Source organism: Callorhinus ursinus, unplaced genomic scaffold (assembly GCF_003265705.2).
Source record: "Callorhinus ursinus isolate GAN/ISIS: 27379988/994484 unplaced genomic scaffold, GSC_fseal_2.0 scaffold1, whole genome shotgun sequence".
In the NCBI taxonomy this organism is placed as follows: Eukaryota; Metazoa; Chordata; class Mammalia; order Carnivora; family Otariidae; genus Callorhinus; species Callorhinus ursinus.
In genome coordinates this window covers 147,798,520-147,813,265 of record NW_027397063.1, presented here as the reverse complement: position 1 = coordinate 147,813,265, position 14,746 = coordinate 147,798,520, and the positions used below count along the sequence as shown (strand labels likewise).

At 34.9% G+C, this 14,746-nt stretch overlaps 1 protein-coding gene across 7 annotated transcripts in view; it reads right to left on the bottom strand.

Moving 5' to 3' along the window:
* The window catches only part of TOPAZ1 (testis and ovary specific TOPAZ 1), a 122,710-nt gene that overhangs the window by 48,456 nt on the left and 59,508 nt on the right, over positions 1-14,746 (bottom strand). For all 7 annotated transcript variants that reach the window (XR_012381251.1, XM_025884982.2, XM_025884990.2 and 4 more), the window contains 3 exons: positions 12,779-12,930; positions 12,407-12,499; positions 11,222-11,337 (listed from right to left, as the gene is read on the bottom strand). Coding sequence is in view for 6 of the 7 variants with exons in the window: in XM_025884982.2 (XP_025740767.1) it covers positions 11,222-11,337; positions 12,407-12,499; positions 12,779-12,930 (361 nt within the window). In the remaining variant the exon portion in view is untranslated. The remainder of the gene's footprint in view (positions 1-11,221; positions 11,338-12,406; positions 12,500-12,778; positions 12,931-14,746) is intronic.

Below are 14,746 nucleotides of genomic sequence, written 5' to 3'. Positions count from 1 at the left end.
CCCGTCCCTCCCACCCCCCACCACTCCAGCAACACTCAGTTTCCTGAGATTAAGAATTCCTCATATCAGTGAGGTCATATGATACATGTCTTTCTCTGATTGACTTATTTCACTCAGCATAACACCCTCCAGTTCCATCCACATCGTTGCAAATGGCAAGATTTCATTCCTTTTGATGGCTGCATAATATTCCATTGTCATAGATGGCAGGATAACCTTCCATACCACCTCTTCTTTATCCATTCATCTGTCGATGGACATCTTGGCTTTTTCCACAGTTTGGCTATTGTGGACATTGCTGCTATAAACATTGGGGTGCAAGTACCCCTTCAGATCCCTACATTTGTATCTTTGTGGTAAATACCCAGGAATGCAATTGCTGGATCGTATGGTAGCTCAATTTTCAACTGTTTGAGGAACCTCCATACTGTTTTCCAGAGTGGCTGCACCAGCTTGCATTCCCACCAACAGTGTAGGAGGGTTCCCCTTTCTCCACATCCCCGCCAACATCTGTCATTTCCTGACTTATTAATTTTAGCCATTCTGACTGGTGTGAGGTGGTATCTCATTGAGGTTTTGATTTGGATTTCCCTGATGCCGAGCGATGTTGAGCACTTTTTCATGTGTCTGTTGGCCATTTGGATGTCTTCCTTGGAAAAATGTCTGTTCATGTCTTCTGCCCATTTCTTGATTGGATTATTTGTTCTTTGGGTGTTGAGTTTGATAAGTTCTTTATAGATTTTGGATACTAGCCCTTTATCTGATACGTCATTTGCAAATATTTTCTCCCATTCTATCGGTTGTCTTTTGGTTTTGTGGACTGTTTCTTTTGCTGTGCCAAAGCTTTTTATGTGGATGAAATCCCAATAGTTCATTTTTGCCCTTGCTTCCCTTGCCTTTGGCGATGTTTCTAGGAAGAAGTTGCTGCGGCTGAGGTCGAAGAGGTTGCTACCTGTGTTCTCCTTTAGGATTTTAATGGACTCCTGTCTCACGGTTAGGTCTTTCAACCATTTGGAGTCTTTTTTTGTGTGTGGTGTAAGGAAATGGTCCAGTTTCATTCTTCTGCATGTGGCTGTCCAATTTTCCCAACACCATTTGTTGAAGAGACTGTCTTTTTTCCATTGGACATTCTTTCCTGCTTTGTCAAAGATGAGTTGACCATAGAGTTGAGGGTCCATTTCTGGGCTCTCGATTCTGTTCCATTGATCTGTGTGTCTGCTTTTGTGCCAGTACCATACTGTCTTGATGATGACAGCTTTGTAATGGAGCTGGAAGTCCAGAATTGTGATGCCACCAGCCTTTGCTTTACTTTTTCAACATTCCTCTGGCTATTCGGGGTCTCTTCTGGTACCATACAAATTTTAGGATTATTTGTTCTACTTCTTTGAAAAAAGTGGATGGTATTTTGATGGGGATTGCATTGAATGTGTGGATTGCTCTAGGTAGCATTGACATCTTCACAATATTTGTTCTTCCAATCCATGAGCATGGAACGTTTTTCCATTTCTTTGTGTCTTCCTCAATTTCTTTCATGAGTATTTTACAGTTCTCTGAGTACAGATCCTTTGCCTCTTTGGTTAAATTGATTCCTAGGTATCTTATGGTTTTGGGTGCAATTGTAAATGGGATCGACTCCTTGATTTGTCTCTCTTCTGTCTTGTTGTTGGTGTGTAGGAATGCCACTGATTTCTGTGCATTGATTTTATACCCTGCTACTTTACTGAATTCCTGTATGAGTTCTAGCAGTTTTGGGGTGGAGTCTTTTGGGTTTTCCACATACAGTATCATATCATCTGCAAGGACTGAGAGTTTGACTTTCTCTTTGCCGATTTGGATGCCTTTAATTTCTTTTTGTTGTCTGATTGCTGTGGCTAGGACTTCTAATACTATGTTGAATAGCAGTGGTGATAGTGTACATTCCTACTGTGTTCCTGACCTTAGGGGAAAAGCTCTCAGCTTTTCCCCATTGAGAATGATATTCGCTGTAGGTTTTTCATAGATGGCTTTTATGATATTGAGGTATGTACCCTCTATCTCTATACTCTGAAGAGTTTTGATCAAGAAAGGATGCTGTACTTGGTCAAATGCTTTTTCTGCATCTATGGAGAGGATCATATGATTCTTGTTCTTTCTTTTGTTAATGTATTGTTTCACTTTGATTGATTTGCAGATGTTGAACCAGCCTTGCAGCCCAGGGATAAATCCCACTTGGTCATGGTGAATAATCCTTTTAATGTACTGTTGGATCCTATTGGCTAGTATTTTGGTGAGAATTTTTGCATCCATGTTCATCAAGGATATTGGTCTGTAATTCTCCTTTTTGATGGGGTCTTTGGTTTTGGGGTCAAGGTAATGGTGGCCTCATAAAATGAGTTTGGAAGTTTTCCTTCCATTTCTATTTTTTGGAACAGTTTCAGGAGAATAGGTATTAATTCTTCTTTAAATGTCTGATAGAATTCCCCTGGGAAGCCATCTGGCACTGGGCTTTTGTTTTTTGGGAGATTTTTGATGACTGCTTCAATTTCCTTAGTGGTTATAGGTCTGTTCAGGTTTTCTATTTCTTCCTGGTTCAGTTTTGATAGTTGATACATCTCTAGGAATGCTTCCATTTCTTCCAGGTTACCTAATTTGCTGGCATAGAGTTGCTCATAATATGTTCTTCTAATTGTTTGTATTTCTTTGGTGTTGGTTGTGATCTCTCCTTTTTCATTCATGATTTTGTTGATTTGGGTCGTTTCTCTTTTCTTTTTGATAAGTCTGGGCAGGGGTTTATCAATCTTGTTAATTCTTTCAAAGAACCAGCTCCTACTTTCGTTGATCTGTTCTACTGTTCTTTTGGTTTCTCTTTCATTGATTTCTGCTCTGATCTTTCTCTTCTCCTGCTGGGTTTAGGCTTTATTTATTTATTCTTTCTCCAGCTCCTTTAGGTGTAGGGTTAGATTGTGTATTTGAGACTTTTCTTGTTTCTTGAGAAAGGCTTGTATTGCTATATACTTTCCTCTCAGGACTCCCTTTGCTGTACCCCAAAGATTTTGAACAGTTGTGTTTTCATTTTCATTGGTTTCCAGAATTTTTTAAATTCTTCTTTAATTTCCTGGTTGACCCATTCATTCTTTAGGAGGATTCTCTTTGGCCTCCATGTATTTGAGTTCTTTCCGATTAAGTATTTGATTTTTGATGTTATTGTAAATGAGATTGTTTTCTTGATTTTTTTTAATACTTCATTGTTAGTAATATAGAGATGCAACAGGATCTATTTTTTATTTTTTAATTTTATTTTAAGCTTTTATTTAAATTCCAGTTAACATACACTGTAATATTAGTTTCAGGTGTACAATTTAGTGATTCAACACTTCCACAAACACCTGATGCTCATCACAACAAATGATCCTTAATCCCCATCACCTATTTAACCCATCCCCCCATCTACCTCCCCTCTAGTAGCCATCAGTTTGTTCTCTATAGTTAAGAGTCTGTTTCTTGTTTTCTCTCTCTCTTTTTTTCCTATGCTCATTTGTTTTGTTTCTTAAATTTTATATGAGTGAAATCATATGGTATTTGTCTTTCTCTGATTGACTTATTTCGCTTAGCAAAATACACTCTAGCTCCATCCACATTGTTATAAATGGTGAGATTTCATTCTTTTTGATGGCTGAGTAATACTCCATTGTGTGTGTGTGTGTGTGTGTGTGTGTGTGTGTGTGTACACACATACACCACATCTTCTTTATTCATTCATCAGTCAATGGACATTTGTGTTCTTTCCATAACTTGGCAATTGTTGATAATGCTGCTATACACATCAGGGTGCATGTATCCTTTTGAAAATAATATTTTTGTATCCTTTGTGTTAATACCTAGGAGGGAATTGCTGGATCCTAGGGCAGTTCTATTTTTAACTTTTTGAGGAAACTCCAAACTGTTTTTCAGAGTGGCTGCACCAGTTGGCCTTCCCACAAATAATGCAAGAGGGTTCCCCTTTCTCTGCATCCTCGGCAACACTTATTGTTTCCTGTGTTGTTAATTTTAGCCATTCTAACAGGTGTAAGGTAGTATCTCATTGTAATTTTGATTTGCATTTCCCAGATGGTAAGTGATGTTGAGCATTTTTTCATGTGCCTGGTGTCCTTTTGTATGTCTTTTGGAAAAATGTCTATTCGTGCCTTCTGCCCATTTCTTAACTGGATTATTTGGTTTTGGGGTCTTAAGTTTGATAAGTTCTTTATAGATTTTTGGATAGTAACTCTTTATAAGATGTCATTTGCAAATATCTTCTCCCATTCCATAGGTTGCCTTTCAGTTTTGTTGACTGTTTCTTTCACTGTACAGAAGTTTTTTATCTTAATGAAGTCCCAATAGTTCATGTTTGCTTTTGTTTCCCTTCCTTCAGGAGACATATCTAGTAAGAAGTTGCTATGACCGATGTCAAAGAGGTTACTGCCTGTGTTCTCCTCTAAGATTTTAATGATTTCCTATCTCACTTTTATTTTATTTCATTTTAATTTTAGTTGAGAGAGAGAGCACAAGCAGAGGGTGAAGGCGCAGATGGAGAGGGAGCAGCAAACTCCCTGCTGTGCAGGGAGCTCAACACAGGGCTCAATCCCAGAATCCTGAAATCATGACCTGAGCCGAAGGCAAGCACTTAGACTGAGCCACCCAGGCGTCCCTCCTGTCTCACATTCAGGTCTTTCATCTTTTTTTTTTTTTAACTGAGATCCCAACTCTGCCTTTTATTTTTTTTATTATGTTCAGTTTATTTTTGATGATGGTGTTAAGAAAGTGGTACAATTTCATTCTTTTGGATGTTGTTGTTGTCTTCCCAACACCGCTTGTTGAAGAGTCTCTTTTTTCCATTAGATATTCTTTCCTGCTTTGTCAAAGATTAGTTGACCATACAGTTGTGGGTCCATTTCTGGGGTTTCTGTTCTGTTCCATTGATCTATGTGTCTATTTTTGTGCCAGTACCATACTGTTTTGATCACTACAGCTTTATAATATTACTTGAAGGCTAGAATTACGATGCCTCCTGCTTTGCTTTGCTTTTTCCTATTTGGGATATTTTGTGGTTCCATACAAATTTTAGGATTGTTCTAGCTCTGTGAAAAAGGCTGTTAGTATTTTGATATGGATTGCATTAAATGTGTAGATTGCTTTGTGTAGTACAGACATTTTAACAGTATTTGTTCTTCCAATCCCTGAGCATGGAATGTCTTTTCATTTCTTGTGTCCTCTTCAATTTCTTTCATCAGTGTTTTATAGTTTTATAGTACAAGTCTTTCACCTCTTTGCTTAGGTTTATTTCTAAGCAAATAAATGGTTTTTGGTGCAACTGTAAATGGGATCGATTCCTTGATTTCTCTTTCTGCTGCTTCATTATTGGTGTATAGAAATATGACAGATTATTGTACATTGATTTTGTATCCTGCGACTTTACTGAATTTGGGCATCAGTTCTAGCAACTTTTTGGTAGAGTCTTTTGGGTTTTCTCCCTCTCCCTCTGTGCCTTCTCCCTCTGCTTGTGCTCTCTCTCAACTAAAATTAAAATAAAATAAAAGTGAGATAGGAAATCATTAAAATCTTAGAGGAGAACACAGGCAGTAACCTCTTTGACATCAGTCATAGCAACTTACCAGATACGTCTCCTGAAGGCATCATGTCATCTGCTAATGGTGAAAGTTTGACTTCTTCCTTGACAATTTGGATGTCTTTTATTTCTTTTTGTTTTCTGATTACTCTGGCTAGGGCTTCCAATACTATGTTAAATAATAGTGGTGAGAGTGGACATCCCTGTCTTTTTCCTGACAGTAGAGGAATAGCTCTGTTTTTCCCCATTGAGGATATTAGGTGTGGGGTTTTTGTATACAGCCTTTATTATGCTGAGGTACATTTCTTGTAACCCTGCTCTGTGGAGGGTTTTTATCACAAATGGATGTCGTCAAATGCTTTTTCAAGATGCAACTGATTTTTATATGTCAATATTGTATCCTGCAACTTTATTAAAAATACTTCACTTATTAGTTCTAACAGGTTTTGGTGGAGTCTTTAAGGTTTTCTGTATGTAGGATCATGTTATTTGCAGAGACTATTTTAATTCTTTCTTTCTAATTTGAATGTCTCTTATTTCTTTTTCTTGCCTAATTGCTCTGGCTAGGACTTTTAGCATCATGCTGAATAGAAGTGGTGACAGTAGGCACCATTTCCTTGTTCCTGACCTCAGAGGAAAATATTTCAGCTTTTTTACTGTTTAGTATGATGAGAGCTATGGACTTGGCATATATGGTCATTATTATAGTGAGGTACATTCTTTCTATACCTAATGTGTTGAAAGTTTTTTAATCACAAAAGGATGTTAAATTTTGTCAAATGCTTTATCTGCATCTACTGAATCTATATGATCTATCCTTCATTCTGTTAATGTGCTATATCATATTTATTGATTTGCACATGTTGAACCATTACTATATCCCAGGGATAAATCCCACTTTATCTTGTGTAGTTGAATTTGGTTTACTAATATTTTGTTGAGAACTTTTGTATCTATGTTCATCAGGAATACCATCTTATGATTTTCAATTTTTGTAATATCCTTGCCTGACTTTGGTATCAGAGTAATGCTGGATTTGTAAAGGAGTCTGGAGGTGTCCCCTCATCTTCAATTTTTTGGAAGGGTTTGAGAAGGATTTGTATTAATTCTTCCTTAACTATTTGGTAAAATTCATCAGTGAAGGCACCTATTCCTGGGCTTTTCTTCATGGGGAGTTCCTTTTTTGTTTTGTTTTGTTTTACTGATTCAATCTCCTTACTCAAAATTGATCTGTTCAATTTTTCCATTTCTTCATGATTCAAACTTGGTAGGTTGTATACTTCTAGGAATTTATTCAATTCTTTTAGATTGTCCAATTATTTGGTGTGTAATTGTTCATATTAGTCTTTTAAGAGCCTTTCTATTTCTGTGCTATCAGTTGTAATGTTTCCTCTTTCATTTCTGATTTATGTGAGCCCTCTTTTTTCCTTAGTGTAGTTAAAGGTTTGTCAATTTTGTTTAACTTTTCAAAAACCAACCAACCAGTTTTGTTTTCTTTTCTATTGTTTTTCTAGTCTCTAATTATTTCTACTCTGATCTGTATTCCTTCCTTCCATTAACCCTCAGTTTGTTCTTCTTTTCTAGTTCCTTGAAGTGTACATACAGTTAGGTTTGAGATACCCCTTTTTTCTTAATGTAGGTATTTATCACTATAAATGTCCCTCTTAGAACTGCTTTTGCTGTATCCCATAGATTTTGGTATGTTGCGTTTCCATTTTCATTTGTCCAAGATTTTTTTTTACTTCTCTTTTGACTTCTTTTTTGACTCATTGGTTGTTCAGGAGTATGTTGTTTAATTTCCACATATTTGTGGATTTTCCAGTTTTCCTCCTATTATTGATTTCTAGTTTCATACTGACCAGGAAAGATACTTGATTCCATATTCTTAAATTTTTTTGACTTGTTTTGTGAACTAACATATGATCTATCCTAGAAATGGTCTGAGTGTGCTTGAGAAGAAATGTATTATGCTGCTGTTGGATGGAATAGTTCTGTATATGTGTGTTAGGTCCATTTAGTCTAAAGTGTAGTTCAAGTCACATGTTTCTTTACTGATTTTCTGCTGGATGACATACACATTGTTGAAAATGGGTATTGATGTCCCCTACTTTTATGACACTGGTTTCTATTTCTCCCATCAGATCTGTTAAGATTTGCTTTATATATTAGGCTGCTCTGATAACGGGTACACATATATATTTACAACTGTTATATCCTCTTGATGAACTGATTCCTTTATCATTATATATTGGCCATGTCTCTTTTTTAGTTTTTCTGATAAAAGTATAGCTTGCCCTCTTTTGGCTTCCATTTGCATGGAATAGCTTTTTTCATCCCTTCACTTTCAGCATAAGTGTGTCTTTATAGCTGAAGTCTTTTGAAGACAGCATATAGCTGGGTCTTGTTTTTTAATCCATTCAGACACTCTTCTAATTAGAGAATTTAATCTAGTTACATTAAAGTAATATTGATAGGCAAGGACTCAGTACTGGTATTCTGTTAAATTGTTTTCTATTTTGTAGTTCCTTTGCTCCTTTCTTGCTATCTTCTTTGGTAATTTGATTTTATAGAGTCTCCAACTAAAGTTATAGATTTGTCTATTTTATCCATTCAGTTCTATCAGTTTTGCTTCATATATTTTGAAGCTCTGTTGCTGTATGCTGCATACACATTTAGGATTGCTAAGTCTCCTTGGTTGTTGCCAGTGTTGGGGTAGGGTAAACAGAAGATGAAACTTCACCCTGTGGCTCCAAAAAATAAGAAAATGGTAGAAAAATCAACAGTACATGATGAAAGGATATAGGAACCACCCTGAAGGACTTCCAAAGGTCAAATCTAGAAAAATTTGAGCAACAAGATAAATAATAATAGTATTAGATTATATATAACCCATAAGATAAAATAAATACCCAGGAGTTCATACTGATATAAATGAGTAAATAGAGAAAGGAAAGCTTGTCTTTACTCAAAATGCCAACTAATAAATGTAGAAGAAAGAGAGAAAATACAGAATCACCATTGGGCAAATACCACAGTAGTTTAACTTGCAGGAAAGATCCCCTGATGAATACTAAAATTAATATATAAAGGTTTGATGAGAAATAGGATAATGTATAATGTTAAAGTCTCTTGCCCAAAATATTAATTACAAAGGGACAAACAGTAACTTTACAGTGTAGAAAACAGGCAGATAACATTTTTAACTAAGTTATCAAGGTTAACGTAATCAGTAATAAGATATGTTGGCACCACGTACCTCTTCCTAGGATGCACTGAGATGTGCAGTTAATTGGATTTTACAACTACTGATTTCTTGGTTTTGATAATTGTACTATTACTATGTAGGATGTTAACATGAAAGGAAGTTAGATGAAGGATGCATGGAAAGTCTCTATACTAAATTTTGTAACATTCTGTAAATCTAAAATTATTTCAAAATAAAAAAAATTTTGAAGTCATTAAATGTATGTTAAATGTCCTAGATTATAGACACACCTAAATTCTCACTGATATCCTGAATATGTTGGAATTCTTTGTGAATGTGAAAGCCTTTCTAATGAACTATAAACTACCTAATTAAAAACTATAATCAAAATCAAAGTATGAGTGTTCATTAAAACTCATTTCCCTAGCCCAGGTAATTATTTCAAAGGGTGTCAGGAAAATTCAAACATAAAATGATAAATACTAATTTTTTCCTTTTGCATTGAGGCCAGGTCCACATCCCTAACCACAATCCATACCCCTTAACTACTCACAGTTATTAACCTAGTCCATCCTTCTCCATCAAATAGCCACCAATGTTAATTCCTCTTAAAAATACTAGATAATTCTTTTGAAGTGGGAGCACAGGAAGGAGCAGGTGTATAAGGATACTATTTTCAAAATCAGGGGTTGTAAAATAAGCTACAAAAATATTTGTGTGATTGTGTCAATTTGAAAATTTGAAAACTAAAGCTGGTTTGTTCTGGAGTCTTCCTATACCAAGAGATCCTTTTCCCAATCGTTGCCTTAAGGGTAGAGTTGTGCAGCTGTCCTGGATACAAGGGTAGTGCTGCTCCTCTTGCACCTAGAGGTACACACTTCCCTTGTGCCAGATACTAATCAATCTGAGAGGACACAAACATCGGCTAGCCATTTAAGCTCTCTGTCATAGCTGCCACTGTCCAAAACGCCAACTTATTAGCATATGGATCAGGAGAAGAATGACAATGTTTGGAAGAAAATATCGATGTACTCTAGTTATAAGTGGATTATACCCTAGAATTCTGTGCTAGACAAACTGCATTTTTCTCACAAAAACTTATTTCCTAGGTAGTCCCAAAAATCTATTTAACTTAAATAGTATTATAGTTTTTATAGACAACCTAAATATTATCATTAGTTAAAGAAATGAAAAATCTCATAGAACTTGAAAAAGTCAAGTATATCTTCAATGCTGGTGCTTCAAGGGAAGCAGTGTCATTTAGTAGAATCACTGAAACTCCTTAACTGTGTACCATGACATCCAGGGCACTAGACCAAATTCACAGGAGCACCACAGGTTATTTTAAATTTTCAAAGCACCTTCTGTCAGATACCCTCAAATTGCTACTATCAACTTGTTTGGATCTAACTACCATAAATAAGACCATTAATTTACTTCTTTTGGCCTATGGGCACTATAACCAAGGAAGTCTGAAAACCTTTCTATTAGAAGATAATCAGAAATGTGATGACAACAGCTGTAGATGCTGTACGAAGGAGCTTTCTAGGTATTCTCAAGGACTTTCTCGGTTAATATCATTTGTACTTTATCAAATATGATTTCATTAAAAAGTTATGGTTCCTTTAAATACTTAGAATTAGTAAAACTATGTATGAATACTTTAAAATTTCTGTAAAAGTCATGGCTTTCGGGGTGCCTGGGTGGCTTAGTCGTTAAGCATCTGCCTTCGGCTCCAGTCATGAGCCCGCATCGGGCTCCCTGCTCAGCGGGAAGCCTGCTTCTCCCTCTCCCACTCCCCGCTTGTGTTCCCTCTCTCACTATGTCTCTCTCTGTCAAATAAATAAATAAAATCTTTAAAAAAAAAAAAAGTCATGGCTTTCCTTTTCCTCAATATAGGTATATTATGGTACTACTCATAATTATCATAGGTTTTCAAATAAAAAGGCCTTGGGAGGCCCATAAGCCACAAAGAGAAAGTGAACAAGTGAGAGAAAGAATGAAGAAGAGGCATTAAAATATTTTATTTAGCTTACGTGAAAAGAAGTGAAACAAAGAAAAGCATTAAGGTAATTTATACACATAAAAGAGAGTGCATTAAGTATAATTAATTAAGTTCTGAAACACAGGATAAGAGATTCCTTTTATACTTGATGTGCCAGGCACTGAGATGAATCAGGTACTGAGAAAGATTTGGTGAGCCTGGCCAGGAAGGCTGTCTAGAGGCAGCTTGACTAATGACACTGTGACTAGGACAGAGCCAAGAGATGGGAGAAAGGCTTATGGTGGGCTACTATCTAGATGTTTGGAATATGAATAGTGATAAATAAGTGCTTTGCTTTCATCCTATGTAAGTCCCTAAAAAATACATATTACATATATATATACATATATATATGTAAAATTTAACCTTAATTATAATGACTTCTTACCTGGATTTCATTTCCAGAACTGCAGATACTTCTTGTTGGGAAGCCTGTAGTTGGTATAAGAGCTGGACGATATAAGTAAAGTGTTCTGGGTCAAATACCATCCCAGCTTCAACAAACTGTAGAGGGAAAAAAAAAAAAAGAGTCATTCTTACACATATATGAAAGAGTTGAAAACCAGTATGTGACAACTACGAGAATGGTGGAAAAAAATGAAACAAAGAGACAAGTAGAATTATAATTCACTTAAAAAACCTGAAGCATATTTTCTTCCAATATTTGAGAACCACAGTAAGACACCCTACCTCAAGAATTTAAAGTGAAAATAAAAATAATGTTTGAATTTAAAACTTGAATATTCTGTTTTCCAAGTTATCTCAACGGATTTATCACCCATACCTCCTGTTTGGTACTCATTTCGTCTTTAGCCTACTACACTTGTGTTTATATCTCATTCCAGATTGTAAACTTCCTGAGAAGTATCAAACTGAGGTTTTCTAAAACTACTAGTGGTGATCAGTAATTTCTGGTTAAAAAAATTTCCAGGCAGGTAATTCTGTCAAGTTTTGTAATGTGGACCTAGAGGTATTCACCGAAATATTTGTACATTCTGCTAGAGTGGTTCCAATGCTGCTCCTTAAAGAAAATGGGAGGTTTTCTTGATATTAGCCTGTTCTGAAATGGATGGCTGGGCAGTGTTAAATACCAGTAAGTACCCAAAAGTACAAATCTCAATATATTTTTAAAAAGCCATAAAAATTCTTTTTTCTTTTTGTTTAGTGTCAAATATAAAATCAATTCCTAGCCTCCATGTTTCTGCCTACCTACTTTCTTTGTTTTGGTCATGATTTTCTATTTATATATTTATCTGTGTATTTATTTTTGTTAATAAATGAACTCATATCTTTTTGATAAAGACAGTTTTCTTTGACCATCTTTAAGGTGTAGATATGACTTCACAAATCAGAAAGAAGTCACCTGGAGTGCTTGGAATGATTTATTTAAGGATAAGGCCCAACAGTCACTGGAATATGTTTATAAATCCTATTTCAAGAGAAAAAAAAATTTCTGAAAATAGAATTCTTTGGCATCAAGAATATGAGTAAAAGGCAGTTTAAGACTATAAGTGGAAAGAATTATTTTCTTGGTTATTCGCAATCAGAGAATAAAAGATAAAGTAAAGCATACCTTGCAAAATATATCAATTAAAGCAGGCACAGCATTCCTTAATTTCATAGTTGCCACATGTTCAAATATTTTTAGTAGGATTTTCAGAGCAGGCTGGATAAAACAAAAAAATTACACTCACTTTCATGTTTTCTACCTTAAGTTTCTCAAATTTATTTATGCTGAAAAACACAAGTGTTCTCTATAGGAAGTATTCAATAAACACAGAAATTTAATTCTACCTTAAGTTTCTCAAATTTATGCTGAAAAACACAAGTGTTCTCTAGGAAGTATTCAATAAACACAGAAATTTAACTGCTAAAAAACAAACAAGAAATACAACAGAGAAATTCACTTACAGTATTAAAAAGCATGTATTTTCAGGTTACTTACCAGCATTTTAACCATTATGCTGAGGTTCACTACCTGAAATACTTCTTTCAATAAACAATGTTTGAGTAAAGAATTTAGAAGGTCATTTAGCACTTGTAAATCAAAGTGTATACCCGGTGGAAACTTTCGGTAGTAATCCATAAATGTGTTTACTAAAAATAAAAACATATAAAAGTCATTTGCTGAGTTTAAGATATTTATCTTTCCTAAATTAGACAAATTTTCTATATTTAAAAATTAAGTAATATAAATTCATCTTCTTGAAAAGTACATTTCCATATCAGCAATATTTGATGAAAGTAAATTAAAGCAAAAGTTAACAATAACATTTGAAGTCAACCAAGCACAGGCACTAGACAGAGAGCTAACTCATGTGCTAACCACAAGAAATAGGTCCAAGTTGCCTCATACAACATGGTCTCAATAGGAACTCTGAGGGAGCCATGCTCTCAGGGATTCTTCAGGCCCGGCTTGGTCAGGTATGAGAAACTGTATAATTTGGGGATGGATGTAGACTATTCTGACACACACCCCTTCTTGTTTTAACCCCACCAACATGTTGATCCTAGGGATTTTTTTTTTTATGCCAGTTTACGATTGTGAACATTCAACTACAAAGTACACTGACTAATTTCCTTTGAGAAAGTAATTTCTTAATGTCAATTCAATTCCTTAATCTATTTTCTATACAACACTTAAACCACTTCTAATTTTCCCCATTAATTTTAGTAAAATTATTTTAGCTTTAAAGGATCAATTATTTTTTCCCCATTCCAAAATTTTGCAGGTCAAAATATCTACTGCCTTAGCTGAAACTGCCTTAATAAAAATTACTTAGGGTTTTATTTTTGTGTAATTATTCCTGCCCAAAATACTTATTAGTATCTGGATTACTTAGTGCTTCTTGGGAAAATCAAGAGCTACTGATAAAGTTCAATAGTATAATAAGAAAAATTAATGTTGAAGTTATAATTACCTTATACAACTTTAATCATACAATATAGTAACATTCAGCTTTATTTTAAAGCTCCTTTATATACTATAATTGTTTTTCCTGGGCATATACAGATGAATTCTTCCTGCTATTCACTTTGTAGTATCTACATAGTTGCCATCTTAGCAGGTAACATGGGAAATTCAGTGTCTGCTACTATAACTTATTAATAAAACTGGAATTGCAGATGTTTAAAAAAAGAAAGCACAGTTGGAAAAAAATTGTTAGTGTTTAAGTAGTCCACACTAGTTGACATGAAGCCCTGCTTCTTTTGTAATGAAGTACTTTGAAAATTTAAAATATTAATATAGCTTCTTTTAAAATGATCTCCTTTGGTTAAACTGTTGGGAGAAGAAGGTTTGACTATTTTCAGTTTTTGACATGAACTGCTAGATTGCTTTTTTCCCCCGCAAATTTTTCATTGTGTTAAAGTACACATAATGTAAAATTTATCATCTTCATTATTTTTAGGTGTACAGTTCAGTGGTATTAAATATATTCATAATGTTCATCCATCTCCATAATTCCTTTTATCTTATAAAACTGAAATTCTATACCCATTAAATAATAATTCTCCCTTCCCCCCTCCTCCCAGCTCCCAGTAACCACCATTCTACCTTCTGTCTCTATTGTTTTGACTACGCTAAACACCTCACATAAGTAGAATTATGCAGTATTTGTCTTCTTGTGACTGACTTCACTTACCATAATGACCTCAAGGTTCATCCATGTTGTAACATATGTTAGAGTTTCTTTTCTTTTTTAGGCTGAATAATATTCTACTGTATGTATATACCAAATTTTCCTAACCCATTCATGTCACTGAACACTTGGGTTTCTTCAGATTTTAGCTATTATAAATAATCCTGCTATGAACATGGGTGTACACATATCTTTCAAGACCCTGCTATCAATTCTTTTGTGTATATACCTAGAAGATTTGCTAGATCATACAGTAACTCTATTTTTAATTT